This window comes from Balaenoptera physalus (assembly GCF_965194825.1).
Source record: "Balaenoptera physalus genome assembly, chromosome: 2".
NCBI lineage: Eukaryota > Metazoa > Chordata > Mammalia > Artiodactyla > Balaenopteridae > Balaenoptera > Balaenoptera physalus.
The window spans coordinates 12,854,589-12,869,004 of NC_138883.1; the positions used below are offsets into that span (position 1 = coordinate 12,854,589).

Here is a 14,416-nt window from a genome sequence, read left to right on the forward strand (position 1 = left end):
GAAAAGGGAACCCTCGTACACTGTTGGTGGGAATGTAAATTGATATAGCTACTATGAACAGTATGGCGGTTCCTTAAAAAACTAAAAATAGAACTACCATACAACCCAGCAATCCCACTACTGGGCATATACTCTGAGAAAACCATATTCAAAAAGAGTCATGTACCACAATGTTCATTGCAGCTCTATTTACAATAGCCAGGACATGGAAGCAACCTAAGTGTCCATCAACAGATGAATGGATAAAGAAGATGTGGCACATATATACAATGGAATATTACTCAGCCATAAAAAGAAACGAAATTGAGTTATTTGTAGTGAGGTGGATGGACCTAGAGTCTGTCATACAAAGTGAAGTAAGTCAGAAAGAGAAAAAAAAAATACCGTATGCTAGCATATATATATGGAATCTAAAAAAAAAAAAAAAAAGTTCATGAAGAACCTAGGGGCAAGATGGGAATAAAGACGCAGACCTACTAGAGAATGGACTTGAGGACACAGGGAGGGAGAAGGGTAAGCTGGGACAAAGTGAGAGAGTGGTAGTATATATATGGACATATAAACACTACCAAATGTAAAATAGATAGCTAGTGGGAAGCAGTTGCATAGCACAGGGAGATCAGCTCGGTGCTTTGTGACCAGCTAGAAGGATAGGGAGGGTGGGAGGGAGGGAGAAGCAAGAGGGAAGAGATATGGGATATATGTATATGTATAACTGATTCACTTTGTTATAAAGCAGAAATTAACACACCATTGTAAAGCAATTATACTCCAATAAAAACGTTAAAAAAAAAAAAAGAAAAGGCAACATATAGAGTGGGAGAAAATATTTGCAAACCATATATCTGATAAAGGGTTAGTATCTATAATATAAAAGGAACTCATACAGCTCAATAGCAAACAAACAAATAATCCAATTAAAAATGTGTAAAGGACCTGAACAGACATTTTTCCAAAGATATGCAAATGGCCAACAGGTATATGGAAAGGTGTTCAATATCACTAATCATCAGGGAAATGCAAATCAAAACTATAATGAGCATTAATTTTGTATCCTGCTACTTTACCAAATTCATTGATTAGTTCTAGTTGTTTTCTGGTAGCATCTTTAGGATTCTCCATGTATAGTATCATGTCATCCGCAAACAGTGACAGCTTTACTTCTTCTTTTCCTATTTGGATTCCTTTTATTTCTTTTTCTTCTCTGATTGCTGTGGCTAACACTTCCAAAACTATGTTGAATAATAGTGGTGAGAGTGGGCAACCTTGTCTTGTTCCTGATCTTAGTGGAAATGGTTTCAGTTTTTCACCATTGAGGACAATGTTGGCTGTGGGTTTGTCATATATGGCCTTTATTATGTTGAGGAAAGTTCCCTCTATGCCTACTTTCTGCAGGGCTTTTATCATAAATGGGTGTTGAATTTTGTCAAAAGCTTTCTCTGCATCTATTGAGATGATCATACGGTTTTTCTCCTTCAATTTGTTAATATGATGTATCACGATTGATTTGCGCAGAAATCTCTTGCATTTCTATACGCTAATGATGAAAAATCTGAAATTGAAATTAAGAAAACACTCCCATTTACCATTGCAACAAAAAGAATAAAATATCTAGGAATAAACCTACCTGAGGAGACAAAAGACCTGTATGCAGAAAATTATAAGACACTGATGAAAGAAATTAAAGATGATACAAATAGATGGAGAGATATACCATGTTCTTGGATTGGAAGAATCAACATTGTGAAAATGACTATACTACCCAAAGCAATCTATAGATTCAATGCAATCCCTATCAAACTACCAATGGCATTTTTCACAGAACTAGAACAAAAAATTTCACAATTTGTGTGGAAACTCAAAAGACCTGGAATAGCCAAAGCAATCTTGAGAAAGAAAAACAGAGCTGGAGGAATCAGGCTCCCTGACTTCAGACTATATTACAAAGCTACAGTAATCAAGACAGTTTGGTACTGGCACAAAAACAGAAACATAGATCAATGGAACAGGATAGAAAGCCCAGAGATAAACCCACACACATATGGTCACCTTATCTTTGATAAAGGAGGCAAGCATATACAGTGGAGAAAAGACAGCCTCTTCAATAAGTGGTGCTGGGAAAACTGGACAGGTACATATAAAAGTATGAAATTAGAACACTCCCTAACACCATACACAAAAATAAACTCAAAATGGATTAAAGACCTAAATGTAAGGCCAGACACTATCAAACTCTTAGAGGAAAACATAGGCAGAACACTCTATGACATAAATCACAGCAAGATCCTTTTTGACCCAACTCCTAGAGAAATGGAAATAAAAACACAAATAAACAAATGGGACCTAATGAAACTTAAAATCTTTTGCACAGCAAAGGAAACCATAAACAAGACCAAAAGACAGCCCTCAGAATGGGAGAAAATATTTGCAAATGAAGCAACTGACAAAGGATTAATCTCCAAGATTTACAAGCAGCTCATGCAGCTCAATAACAAAAAAACAAACAACCCAATCCAAAAATGGGCAGAAGACCTAAATAGACATTTCTCCAAAGAAGATATACAGATTGCCAACAGACACATGAAAGAATGCTCAAGATCATTAATCATTAGAGAAATGCAAATCAAAACTACAATGAGATATCATCTCACACCGGTCAGAATGGCCATCATCAAAAAATCTAGAAACAATAAATGCTAGAGAGGGTGTGGAGAAAAGGGAACACTCTTGCACTGTTGGTGGGAATGTAAATTGATACAGCCACCATGGAGAACAGTATGGAGGTTCCTTAAAAAACTAAAAATAGAACTGCCATACAACCCAGCAATCCCACTACTGGACATATACCCTGAGAAAACCATAATTCAAAAAGAGTCATGTACCAAAATGTTCATTGCAGCTCTATTTACAATAGCCAGGACATGGAAGCAACCTAAGTGTCCATCATTGGATGAATGGATAAAGAAGATGTGGCACATATATACAATGGAATATTACTCAGCCATAAAAAGAAATGAAATGGAGGTATTTGTAGTGAGGTGGATGGAGTTAAAGTCTGTCATACAGAGTGAAGTAAGTCAGAAAGAGAAAAACAAATACAATATGCTAACACATATATGTGGAATCTAAGGAAAAAAGAAAAAAAATAAGGTCATGAAGAACCTAGTGTCAAGACGGGAATAAAGACACACATCTACTAGAGAATGGAGTTGAGGATATGGGGAGGGGGAGGGGTAAGATGTGACAGGGTGAGAGAGTGGCATGGACATATATACACTACCAAATGTAAAATAGATAGCTAGTGGGAAGCAGCCGCATAGCACAGGGAGATCAGCTTGGTGCTTTGTGACCACCTAGAGGGATGGGATAGGGAGGGTGGGAGGGAGGGAGACGCAAGAGGGAAGAGATATGGGAACATATGTATATGTATAACTGATTCACTTTGTTATAAAGCAGAAACTAACACACCATTGTAAAGCAATTATACTCCAATAAAGATGTTTAAAAAAGAAAAAAAACAAACAAACTATAATGAGATATCGCTTCACACCTGTTAGAATGGCTGTTATCAAATAGACAAGAGATAGTTAAGTGCTGGTGAGGATGTGGAGTAAAGGGAACCCTTTTGCACTCTTGGTAGGAATATAAATTTGTTCAGTCACTATGAAAAATAGTGTGGAAGTTTCTCAAAAAAGTTAACAATAGAGCTACCATATGATCTAGCAATCCCACTTCTCGGTATATATCTAAAGGAAACAAAATCAGTATCTTGAAGAGGTATCTGTACTCCCACTTTCATTGCAGCATTACTCACAATAGCCCAGGTATGGAAACAATGTAAGGGTCCTTCAACAGATGAATGGATAAAGAAATGTGGTATATATGCACAAAGAAATATTATACAGCCATAAAAAAGAAGGATGAACAACATGGATGAACCTGGAAGACATTATGCTGAGTGAAATAAGCCAGAGAAAGACAAGTAGTGTGTGATCTCACTCATATGTGGAATCTTAAAAAAAAAAAGCCTAACTCATAGAAATAGAGTGCTGGTTGCCAGGGGCTGGGGGATGGAGAAAATGGGCAGATGTTGGTCAAAGAGTACAAACTTCCAGTTATAAAATAAATGTCTTGGGGATATAATACATAGCACGATAGCTATAGTTAATAATACTGTACTGTATAGTTGAAATTTGCTAAAAGAGTAGATCTTAAGTGTTCCCACCACACACACACACACAATGTGGGGTGGTGGCTGTATTAATTAACTTAATTGTGGTAATCATTTCACAATGTATAAGTACAACAAATCTCCACATTATACACTTTAAAAATATACAATTTTATTTGTCAGTATACCTCAATAAAGGTATGAAGGGGACAGGATGTGGAATCTCAGCCCCTTCCTCAGAACTGTTAAGTCAGAATTGGCATTCTAACAAAATCCCCAGTTATAGTTTAGGAAGCACTGGCCAGATCACTTTGATTTAAGGGAAACTGCTAGAGCTGAGACTTGAGGCAACTTATTTACTACTCAGCTCTGATTTACTAATTAGTAAAGATGGCAGTTAGATTACATGGTCTTTCAAATCTCTCTTTCCATTAAATTTCTCAGTATGGAGAGATTGCAAACAGGGGCCCTGAAGGCAGGAAGTGGCCTAATGACATATTGTGTTAACTGCCTACGGTTTTTCTCTTGGCAGCAACTGATTGACAGCCCTTTAAATTGAGCGTGTATTCTCAGTTTCTCTACTGAGTTAGCCAACTCAGTGTGACCAAGACTATCCAAGTGACTGCCTTCGAGAACCTGGCTGAGGAATGAGGGGTGGAGGGGAGCAATATTTCTTTGAAAAAAATTAGGAGAAAATATTTGCAAAGTTAAATTTTTCTAAGAACCATTAAAGATAACTCTGTATAAATAGATTCTGTAGATGTTCTAGAATTCTGATCAGCCAGTCATTATGAAATTGCTTAAAATTTTCATGATTTCATGTTCACTCTTGGCTTTGTTTCCAAAGGTGTTCAAACACTTGAAATCCCACTACTGAAAGTAGTCGTTGGAAACCCAAATTTGTTGGAAGTTAAAGTTGAAGGCTATTTTGATGGCACTGATAGTTATCTAATGGAAATTTCTGCAGCCAGCAAAACTTTACGTCAAGTAAGTTTTTCTTTAATTATTAAAAAATATCTATTGATTATAGAAAATTTAGAATATAAGCTAAGAAAAAGGAAAAATTATTCATAATCCTACCTATCAAGGATGACTAAACACTTTTAACATTTTGGGAATTACGAAAAGGCTGTATGTGATAGAGATTTAAAAAGTGAGCCCTGGAAAAGACTACCTGAGTTAGTTTTCACTGCTGGTACTGTTTTTGTGAGCTTAGGAAAGTTACTTTAAGTTTCCTCATCTATAAAATGGAAGTGATACTAATAATACCTACCTCAGGGCTTCCCTGGTGGCGCAGTGGTTAAGAATCTGCCTGCCAATGCAGGGGACACGGGTTCGAGCCCTGGTCTGGGAAGATCCCACATGCCGCGGAGCAGCTGGGCCCGTGAGCCACAATTGCTGAGCCTGTGCGTCTGGAGCCTGTGCTCCACAACAAGAGAGGCCGCGACAGTGAGAGGCCCGCGCACCGCGATGAAGAGTGGCCCCCGCTTGCCACAACTAGAGAAAGCCCTCGCACGGAAACGAAGACCCAACACAGCCATAAATAAATAAATAAATAAAAATTAAAAAAAAAAAATAATAATACCTACCTCATAGGATTGTTTTGAGAATTAAATGTGATAATTCAGGTAGGCCATCTAAAACAATGTCTGGCACATAGAAAATGCTCAATCACTATGAATTTATAGTATTTTCCTTTTTTTCCCCCTAAAACTGGGAGAGCATTGTACATACATTTTTAAAAATCTGCTCCTTCCACTTAATTATATAGTTTAATCCTTTTATGTCAATAAATATTTTTCTGCAAATTCTACAATCTGTTTATCATGAAAATTTTCACATATAGACAAAAGAAGAATTTCCATATACCTATTTCTCAAATTAAACAATAGTCAAGGTTTTGATACTTCTGTTTTATCATCTCTATTTAATTTTTTTTGGTTTATATTCTGACATACTTTTAAATGAATAGCAGACATTATGTCATTTCACTCCTATATGCTTCCATACATATCTCCAAAAAATATGTGTATTATCTCTCACGTAACAAGAATGCCATTATCATCCCTGAAATTTTCTGAATGAATTTTTTTTTGGTATCCTATAAAACCCAGTCCATAATCAAATTCCCCCAATTTTCTCAAAAAAAAAAGAGTTTTGGGTTGGTTTGTTTGAATTGGGATCCAAACAAGAGTCACACAGTATGTGGTTATTTATTAATCTCTTAAGTTTCTTTTAGTTTAAGGTAGGTATGACTCCATTTTCTTCCCCTGCCATTGAATTGTAGCAATTGAGTCAGTTATGTTGTAGAATCTCCAGTATTCTAGATTTTTCTGTTTACTTCCTTATTTCTTATTGAACTTGTGCCACCCCCCTCCTCCCACCCCAAATTTCCTTTAATAGTAGAACCCTGCTTAGATTCTGGTTCAATGTGTTTTAGCAAAAATTCATTAAAAATAGATTATTTTTAATGGCTTACAGAGTATAGAGATGGGGGCAAAACTACTAGAGTCTACTATATCAGTATAATTATTAGTATTTCTACATTTTTTAATTTCAAGAAGTACTTAAAAATTTCAAACAGAATTTATCAAATTTTGTTAATGTTTAATATCATGCAAGGTTCAAATATGGTTTTTGTACATAAATTTCTACTAAAAACATATGTTTGTGAAATACAGTGATTGCTAAGTGAGTATCTTCTTTTCAAAATGTATACCAATGGAAGTTATTTTACTCGTATTATCCAAGCAAATGTCAATGCTCATCAATGAATGAGGGAAGCCTTGCCATTCTAAGTTGGATTTACGTCCAACTACATCCAATAATAGTGTTTATTTAATAATAAACACTTGATCCTTGCTCATTTCCAAATGTCACCCACAGGCAATTAGATTGGAATGTATTTCTTCCTGGAAAAGAATATGTCTTCTGTTAAGATTTATCCTCAAACAGATCATTATGATCAAACTTATGACTCTATTTCTGTTTTCTATTATCATTCTTTTTCTATTTCTTTTCATTTTCATTTTCTGTATTCTTTACTTGGGTACTATGCTAGTTTGTCAGGGCTGCCATAACAAAATACTATGGACTGAGTGACTTAAACAACAGAAATTTATTTTCTCACAGTTCCAGAGGCTAGAAGCCAAGATCAAGGTACTGGAAGGGTTGGTTTCTTCTAAGGCCTCTCTCCTTGGTCTGCAGATGGCTGTCTTCTTCCTGTGTCTTCACATGGTCTTCCCTCTGTGTGTGTCTGTTTTCAAATTTCCTGTTGTTATATGACACTCATCATATTGGATTAGAGCCTACCCTAATGATCTCATCTTAACTTTTGCCTCTTTAAAGGCCTTATCTCCAAATACAATCACATTCTGAGATACTGGAGGTTAAGACTTCAACATATGGAGTAGACACAGTTCAGCCGATAACAGTTACTTTAAATAACCTTCATTTATTTGGATATTTCCAGGGTTCAACTTCACTGGCGTTTATTGTCTGGGGAGCATCGACTGAGTGTCTTGTTACAACATTCGTGCCAACGTTGAAAAGCAGCTGTAGTTATCTCAAGTCTATGCATCACATTCCTAGTGAAATTATCCCATTGGAGGACTGGATCAGTGGAGTTCACATGGACAGTCAGGGTTTTAATATGATCAAAGTTTTGCCAGTAAGAAACCTAAGCAGATTGTCTGGAGGGTACCAGTGATAGATTACTTTTGTATGATCGGCTGGCCATTCGGTCTTAGCATTTCTTTCCTGAAATGCTCAAAACAACCCAGTTATTTTTCAATCCTCATGTCATTTTGAAGATATGATGACTAAAATGTGAAAACTTTCTGAAATAATGATTTTTCTTGGTAACTTAGTCTTATCATTATTAATATCACGTTTTATGCTATATTATGGTGGCATAATCTTGGGCTTTCACAATATATACAGTTATTTGCCCTTAAGTTGACTCATTCTTATCCTGAGCTGATATATCTTACAGACCCCATTTCAATGTAATAACAATTTTAATTTTTGCCTTGTCAGACTCTGTGACTCTTTTAAAAATATCTTTGTTAACTTATTACTTATAATTTTCTTTGTGACAAAAAAAATAACCAAACTTGAAGAATTATTTACTAAATATGTCACTAAGCCTCTTTATAAGGTGTTTAAACTTTATTGCGTTGACTTTATGACAGCTACTTTAGGTTCTAAAACTTTTTTCACTTATTTACAAGGTCCAAGCTGTATTACCATGGGTTGAGGGACTGCTGGAGAAAGAGACATTTACTTAAATACCAGGAGCTGAAAGTGAAATATTTGTTTTGAATGCTTTTCTGGAAAATCAAGATTTTTAAATGAAAGACTTAGTAAATAATAATGAACTTTACACTAACTTTGTTTAATCATTTTCAGATAAACTACAGGCCTCCCTCTAATATGGGAATAGCTATTCCACTTACAGATAATTTTTATCATGCAGATCCTAGCAAACCCATACCAAGAAATCTATTTCACAAGTCAAAGGTAAATATTTTTTCTGCAGATATACTAGTATTCATTTGAATTCAAGAAATCATTCAGTAAAATTACAGATGGACAGACCTAGCTGTGGAGGTTAAATGAGAATATGCATTAAGCATAATCCGCCCTGATAACATCACTACTTCTTCTCCTCACCCTCCCTCTCCCCCTCCCCCCTCCAGCTCCTCCCCCTCCCCTTCCCTCTCCTCCTCCCTCATTACTACTACTACTACTATTACTACTACTACTACTACTACTACTACTACTACTACTACTACTACTACTACTAATACTACTACTACTAATACTAATACTACTGCTATCCCTGTTCCTCCTACTACTTCTTTAGCCTTTTCTTCTCTTACTGCTACTCCTGGGTACAGTTTTGGAACCAAGAAGTCTAAATGGACTCTTTCCCCTTGACCTCTCCCTAGCTCCCATTTGAATTTCAAAGAGAATAGGTAGAGTGAGAACATCGTTTTTTAAGTGAAAGGGGCCTCAGACCCATCTCACAGCTCTGTGAAAGGAATGATGTCCAAAAGGAGAGAAGAGTGTTTGCTCCAACATAGACTCATTTGAACTCCTGCTGAGGATCCGCCTAGAAAACAACCAAACCCCAGCAGCACTCTGCCTCTCTGGAGTCAGGGTGAGCAAGGTAGAACAGAGAGAAACCACTAGACTCAAAAGAAAAATACATCAGGACTTCCCTGGTGGTCCAGTGGGTAAGACTCCAAGCTCTCAATGCAGGGGGCCTGGGTTTGATCCCTGATCAGGGGAACTAGGTCCTGCGTGCATGCCGCAACTAAGAAGCCCGCATGCATATGTAACTAAAGATCCCGCGTGCTGCAATAAAGACCCGGTGCAGCCAAAATAAATAAATAAATAAATACTTTTTTAAAAAAAAGAAAAGTACATCATGGGGTGGCTTCCCAAGGAAACCTCACAGATACCTGTAATATCTCTCTTGAGAAAAACGCACCTAACTGCATATACATATGGACAAGCAGACATTCATATCCATTCATGAACATACACACACACACAAAGACAGAAAATGGTTGTTTCTTTTATTCAAAATTCTTCATCATCTTCCCATCTCATTCAGAGTAAAAGCCAGATTCTTACAATGGTTTATAAGGTCCTCTGTGGTTCAGCCTTGGCTTCGCATCTGACCTGATTTCCCGCAGGTCACTCTGTTCTGCACACATTGGCCTCCTTGCTGTTCTTCAAGTATACCAGACATATTTCCACCTCAGGGTCTTTAGGTTTCAAAAATTTCCTCTGTCTGGAATGTACTTCTGCCAGATATCACATAGCGCATTCCATCACCATCTTCAGATTTTTGCTTAAATGTCACCATCATTGTGAGACCTTCCTTGGCCACTCTATTTAGAATTGTAACCTCCACCTCCACTGATGCCCACTCCTGTCCCCCTTCCCTGCCTTATTTTTCTTCACTGCACTTTTACAATTTTACATATTTTACCCATTTATTTATTGTATTTCATTAAAAGGTAAGCTACATAAAGCAGGGTTATTTTGGGGTTTTTTTAATCTATTTTATTCTCTACAATATCTTTAGTACCCAGAAAAGTGTCCGACATAGGGAATGCTTAAAAATTGTTCAACAAACGAATAATACACATTTATACACATATGATTACAGACACACACACACACGAGGTTGACTTCTTGTTGAATCTTGGATTTCAGGGTAAGCAGCTCTGCTCCAGGCAATGAGCAACTCAAATACTGAATTCTTCAGTTGCAGTTTCTTCCAAAGATAAAGTCTGATATGTCACTAGACACAAGCCTTCTCTATTGAAATATGAGTTTAATATATTTACATGGAAATCCTTCGTTTGGATTTTTTTTTCTTCTGGAGTTTCTTGGGAGTTGAATAGGAAATGTATCTAATTTACACATAAGTAAATAACAGGTTTTGGGGGGGCACCTTTTATACATTCAACAAATGTTAATTTCAGCATTTCCAGAGTTATCAGACACTGTACAAACAGATCTTCCCTGGGGAGACAACAGTGAACAAGATAAACATGACATCTTCGTGGATCTTTAATGGGGGAGAATAAGCTTTAAAAGTTATACAAATTAAATAGCATCATCTAGTGGAGCAGACTGCTCAAAATTTATGTAATTCTGCCTCTGATCACCTCAAAATATAACAGCTGGGAAAAAAGTACATCTGAACCAACACTGTGACTTCTTGTTATGCTGGCATCATCCCCTTACTAGACAATCATGTGTGATGTCATTCCAGATGCAGAGTTGGCAGTTAGACTCTCCAAGGATAAGCAGACAACTGTAAAACACCAAATATTTGAAGAAAACTTCCATAATAAAAAAGAAGCATAAATCTAAACAACTAAAAACCTCATGCCTTGGAAAGCAGTATCATAAATACAAGCAAACTTTAGAATAAGCAAAATAATTATTTCAGAACAGTTTCAGTCATACTGCAACCATGAAAAAAAAATTGGAGACAGACATCACACACAAAAAAAAGATATCAGAAATTTAAAATGTAATCGTGAAACAGCTCAAAAGATTGGAAGAGCTGAATGAACCTAACTAAGCAGCAAATTAGTTCTGAAATTAGATAGTGGTGATGACTGAATAACATTGTGAGTATACTAAAACCCACTGCATTGTACACTTGAAAATGGTCAATGTTATCTCAATAAAAAGAAGAAAAAAAGAAGCAATGAGGACGAGAATGGTAATCTTAAAAGAAGTAGAAGGAAGAATAACGTTTTTAGAAATAGAGTTGATTATCAAAATCAAAAGCCAGTTCTTTGAAAAAACGAATAAACCAATCTCTAGCAAGAGTGATCAAATGAAAAAATGAATGACAAGTGGATGGTTATAGTGGAGATTTTAAACAGCCTTAGTGACTGCTATGAGGAGAGAGATGTACAAAATAGTAGGTTTGGAGAGTATCCATAGTTGGCAGCCCATCATATCAAGTCTGTTCTTTTAGGTCTCAGTTTCCATGCCAGTGATGGAGGTGGGCATCTTAATTACTGCATTCTGAAAGACACAGGCTTTCTGGGTCCCATGCATGTTGACTATCAACTGCCCTGAGGTAAACTAGCAAGCAGCTGAGTGATACTTGGGTTCATTCCAAGCAAGGAGACAAAATTCAGAAATACTGTGCTTTTACCTTGTTATTAATGGATTTTTTCCCTTTTTAACTTCTCAGGGATTTTATTCATTCAGGCAACAAATATTTATTGCACATTTACTCAGTTTGCAGAAATCCTGCCACCAAAAAAAGCACATCAACCTATTTTAATTCTATTTGCAGAAATCTGGTAAATTCAAACAGTGTGCAAATGTGTCTACTCGGGAGGAGTGTAATTGCACAAATGATCAGAAGTTTTCACATGCTGTTGCTTTCTCAGATTGCAGAGAAAAGGTAAGATAATCTTTAATTTCCTGAAGACAGAGTATTTTCATATTAATAAGATTTTGAAATGCACATTTTGGTTAAACATGAAAACTAAGACATAGAAATACTGTTTTATTATGACATAGAATTAAATATGACATAGAGCTAAAAATATTTGAATTTAAATGTCCCCAGACATGGTAATTAACCTCATCTGTAGAATAGAATAATATCTGCATTGCCTTGTTCATTTCACAGGTTCTTATAAAGATACACACACACACATGCTTATATCTATGTGAAAACAATGTATAACCTGTCAAATGTTACACTAGATTATGGTGAATATTGATTCATTTAAAAAAGTATTGACTATCAAACATGTCAATACTTAAAGCTTAAAGTAGAACTTAAAGCTCAAGGTACTAGTGACAAAATAGAAGACAGTATAATATGTTGGTTAAGAGAATGGGTTCTGTGTCAAATACTTCATTCTATTAGGCTCCAAACATTCAGACATGTATCAAGTTGATGTTGGTATCTGCATTAACTGACTTACCTGTGCACTTGGTATAACTTTCAAGTAGATCTATTTCAAAGGCCTTGTTGGACTGTATATGGCATTATTTTAAATTACTTTATACAAAGATAAAATCGCTTACTATAATATTGGACATAGAGTCAGCAGTCAATAAACTATGAGGGTTGCTATTGTATACCTCCACAACTCCACCCTTGCTGAATTCCAGTATTTCTTTAGCATTTACTGTCTACCATGTACTGTTCTAAGGCTTCTCCATAACTTGTCTCATTTCATTTGAGGCACAGAGAAGCCTGGTAATTTGCCAAAGACCACATCATTAATATGTGATGGAGCTAGATTTGAACTCCAGAGCCTGAGTTTAATGAGTGTGGTTGAAAGATCATGACCGGGAGGGTAGCCAGCAGAAGCAAGAAGAACTACAATCCTGCAGCCTGTGGAACAAAAACCACATTCACAGAAAGATAGACAAGATGAAAAGACAGAGGGCTATGTACCAGATGAAGGAACGAGATAAAACCCCAGAAAAACAACTAAATGAAGTGGAGATAGGCAACCTTCCAGAAAAAGAATTCAGAATAATGATAGTGAAGATGATCCAGGACCTCGGAAAAACAATGGAGGCAAAGATCAAGAAGATGCAAGAAATGTTTAACAAAGACCTAGAAGAATTAAAGAACAAACAGAGATGAACAATACAATAACTGAAATGAAAACTACACTAGAAGGAATCAATAGCAGAATAACTGAGGCAGAAGAACGGATAAGTGACCTGGAAGACAGAATGGTGGAATTCACTGCTGCAGAACAGAATAAAGAAAAAAGAATGAAAAGAAATGAAGACAGCCTAAGAGACCTCTGGGACAACATTAAACGCAACAATAGTTGCATTATGGGGGTCCCAGAAGGTGAAGAGAGAGAGAAAGGACCAGAGAAAATATTTGAAGAGATTATAGTCGAAAACTTCCCTAACATGGGAAAGGAAATAGCCACCCAAGTCCAGGAAGCGCAGAGAGTCCCATACAGGATAAACCCAAGGAGAAACACGGTGAGACACATAGTAATCAAATTGGCAAAAATTAAAGACAAAGAAAAATTATTGAAAGCAGCAAGGGAAAAACGACAAATAACATACAAGGGAACGCCCATAAGGTTAACAGCTGATTGCTCAGCAGAAACTCTACAAGCCAGAAGAGAGTGGCATGATATACTTAAAGTGATGAAAGGGAAGAACCTACAACCAAGATTACTCTACTCGGCAAGGATCTCATTCAGATTCAATGGAGAAATCAAAAGCTTTACAGACAAGCAAAAGCTAAGAGAATTCAGCACCACCAAACCAGCTCTGCAACAAATGCTAAAGGAACTTCTCTAAGTGGGAAACACAAGAGAAGAAAAGAACCTGCAAAAACAAACCCAAAACAATTAAGAAAATGGTCATAGGAACATACATATTGATAATTACCTTAAACGTGAATGGATTAAATGCTCTGACCAAAAGACACAGGCTTGCTGAATGGCTACAAAAACAAGACCCATCTATATGCTGTCTACAAGAGACCCACTTCACACCTAGGGACACATATAGACTGAAAGTGAGGGGATGGAAAAAGATATTCCACGCAAATGGAAATCAAAAGAAAGCTGGAGTAGCAATTCTCATATCAGATAAAACAGACTTTAAAATGAAGAATGTTACAAGAGACAAAGAAGGACACTACATAATGATCAAGGGATCAATCTAAGAAGAAGATATAACAATTATAAATATATATGC

General features: G+C 36.4%; 1 protein-coding gene across 1 annotated transcript in view; it reads left to right on the plus strand.

Moving 5' to 3' along the window:
* CATSPERB (cation channel sperm associated auxiliary subunit beta) overlaps positions 1-14,416 on the plus strand; it is a 170,760-nt gene that overhangs the window by 126,420 nt on the left and 29,924 nt on the right. The window contains exons 20-23 of the mRNA XM_082451224.1: positions 5,019-5,158; positions 7,644-7,841; positions 8,582-8,692; positions 12,015-12,125. Of these exons, the coding sequence (XP_082307350.1) occupies positions 5,019-5,158; positions 7,644-7,841; positions 8,582-8,692; positions 12,015-12,125 (560 nt within the window). The remainder of the gene's footprint in view (positions 1-5,018; positions 5,159-7,643; positions 7,842-8,581; positions 8,693-12,014; positions 12,126-14,416) is intronic.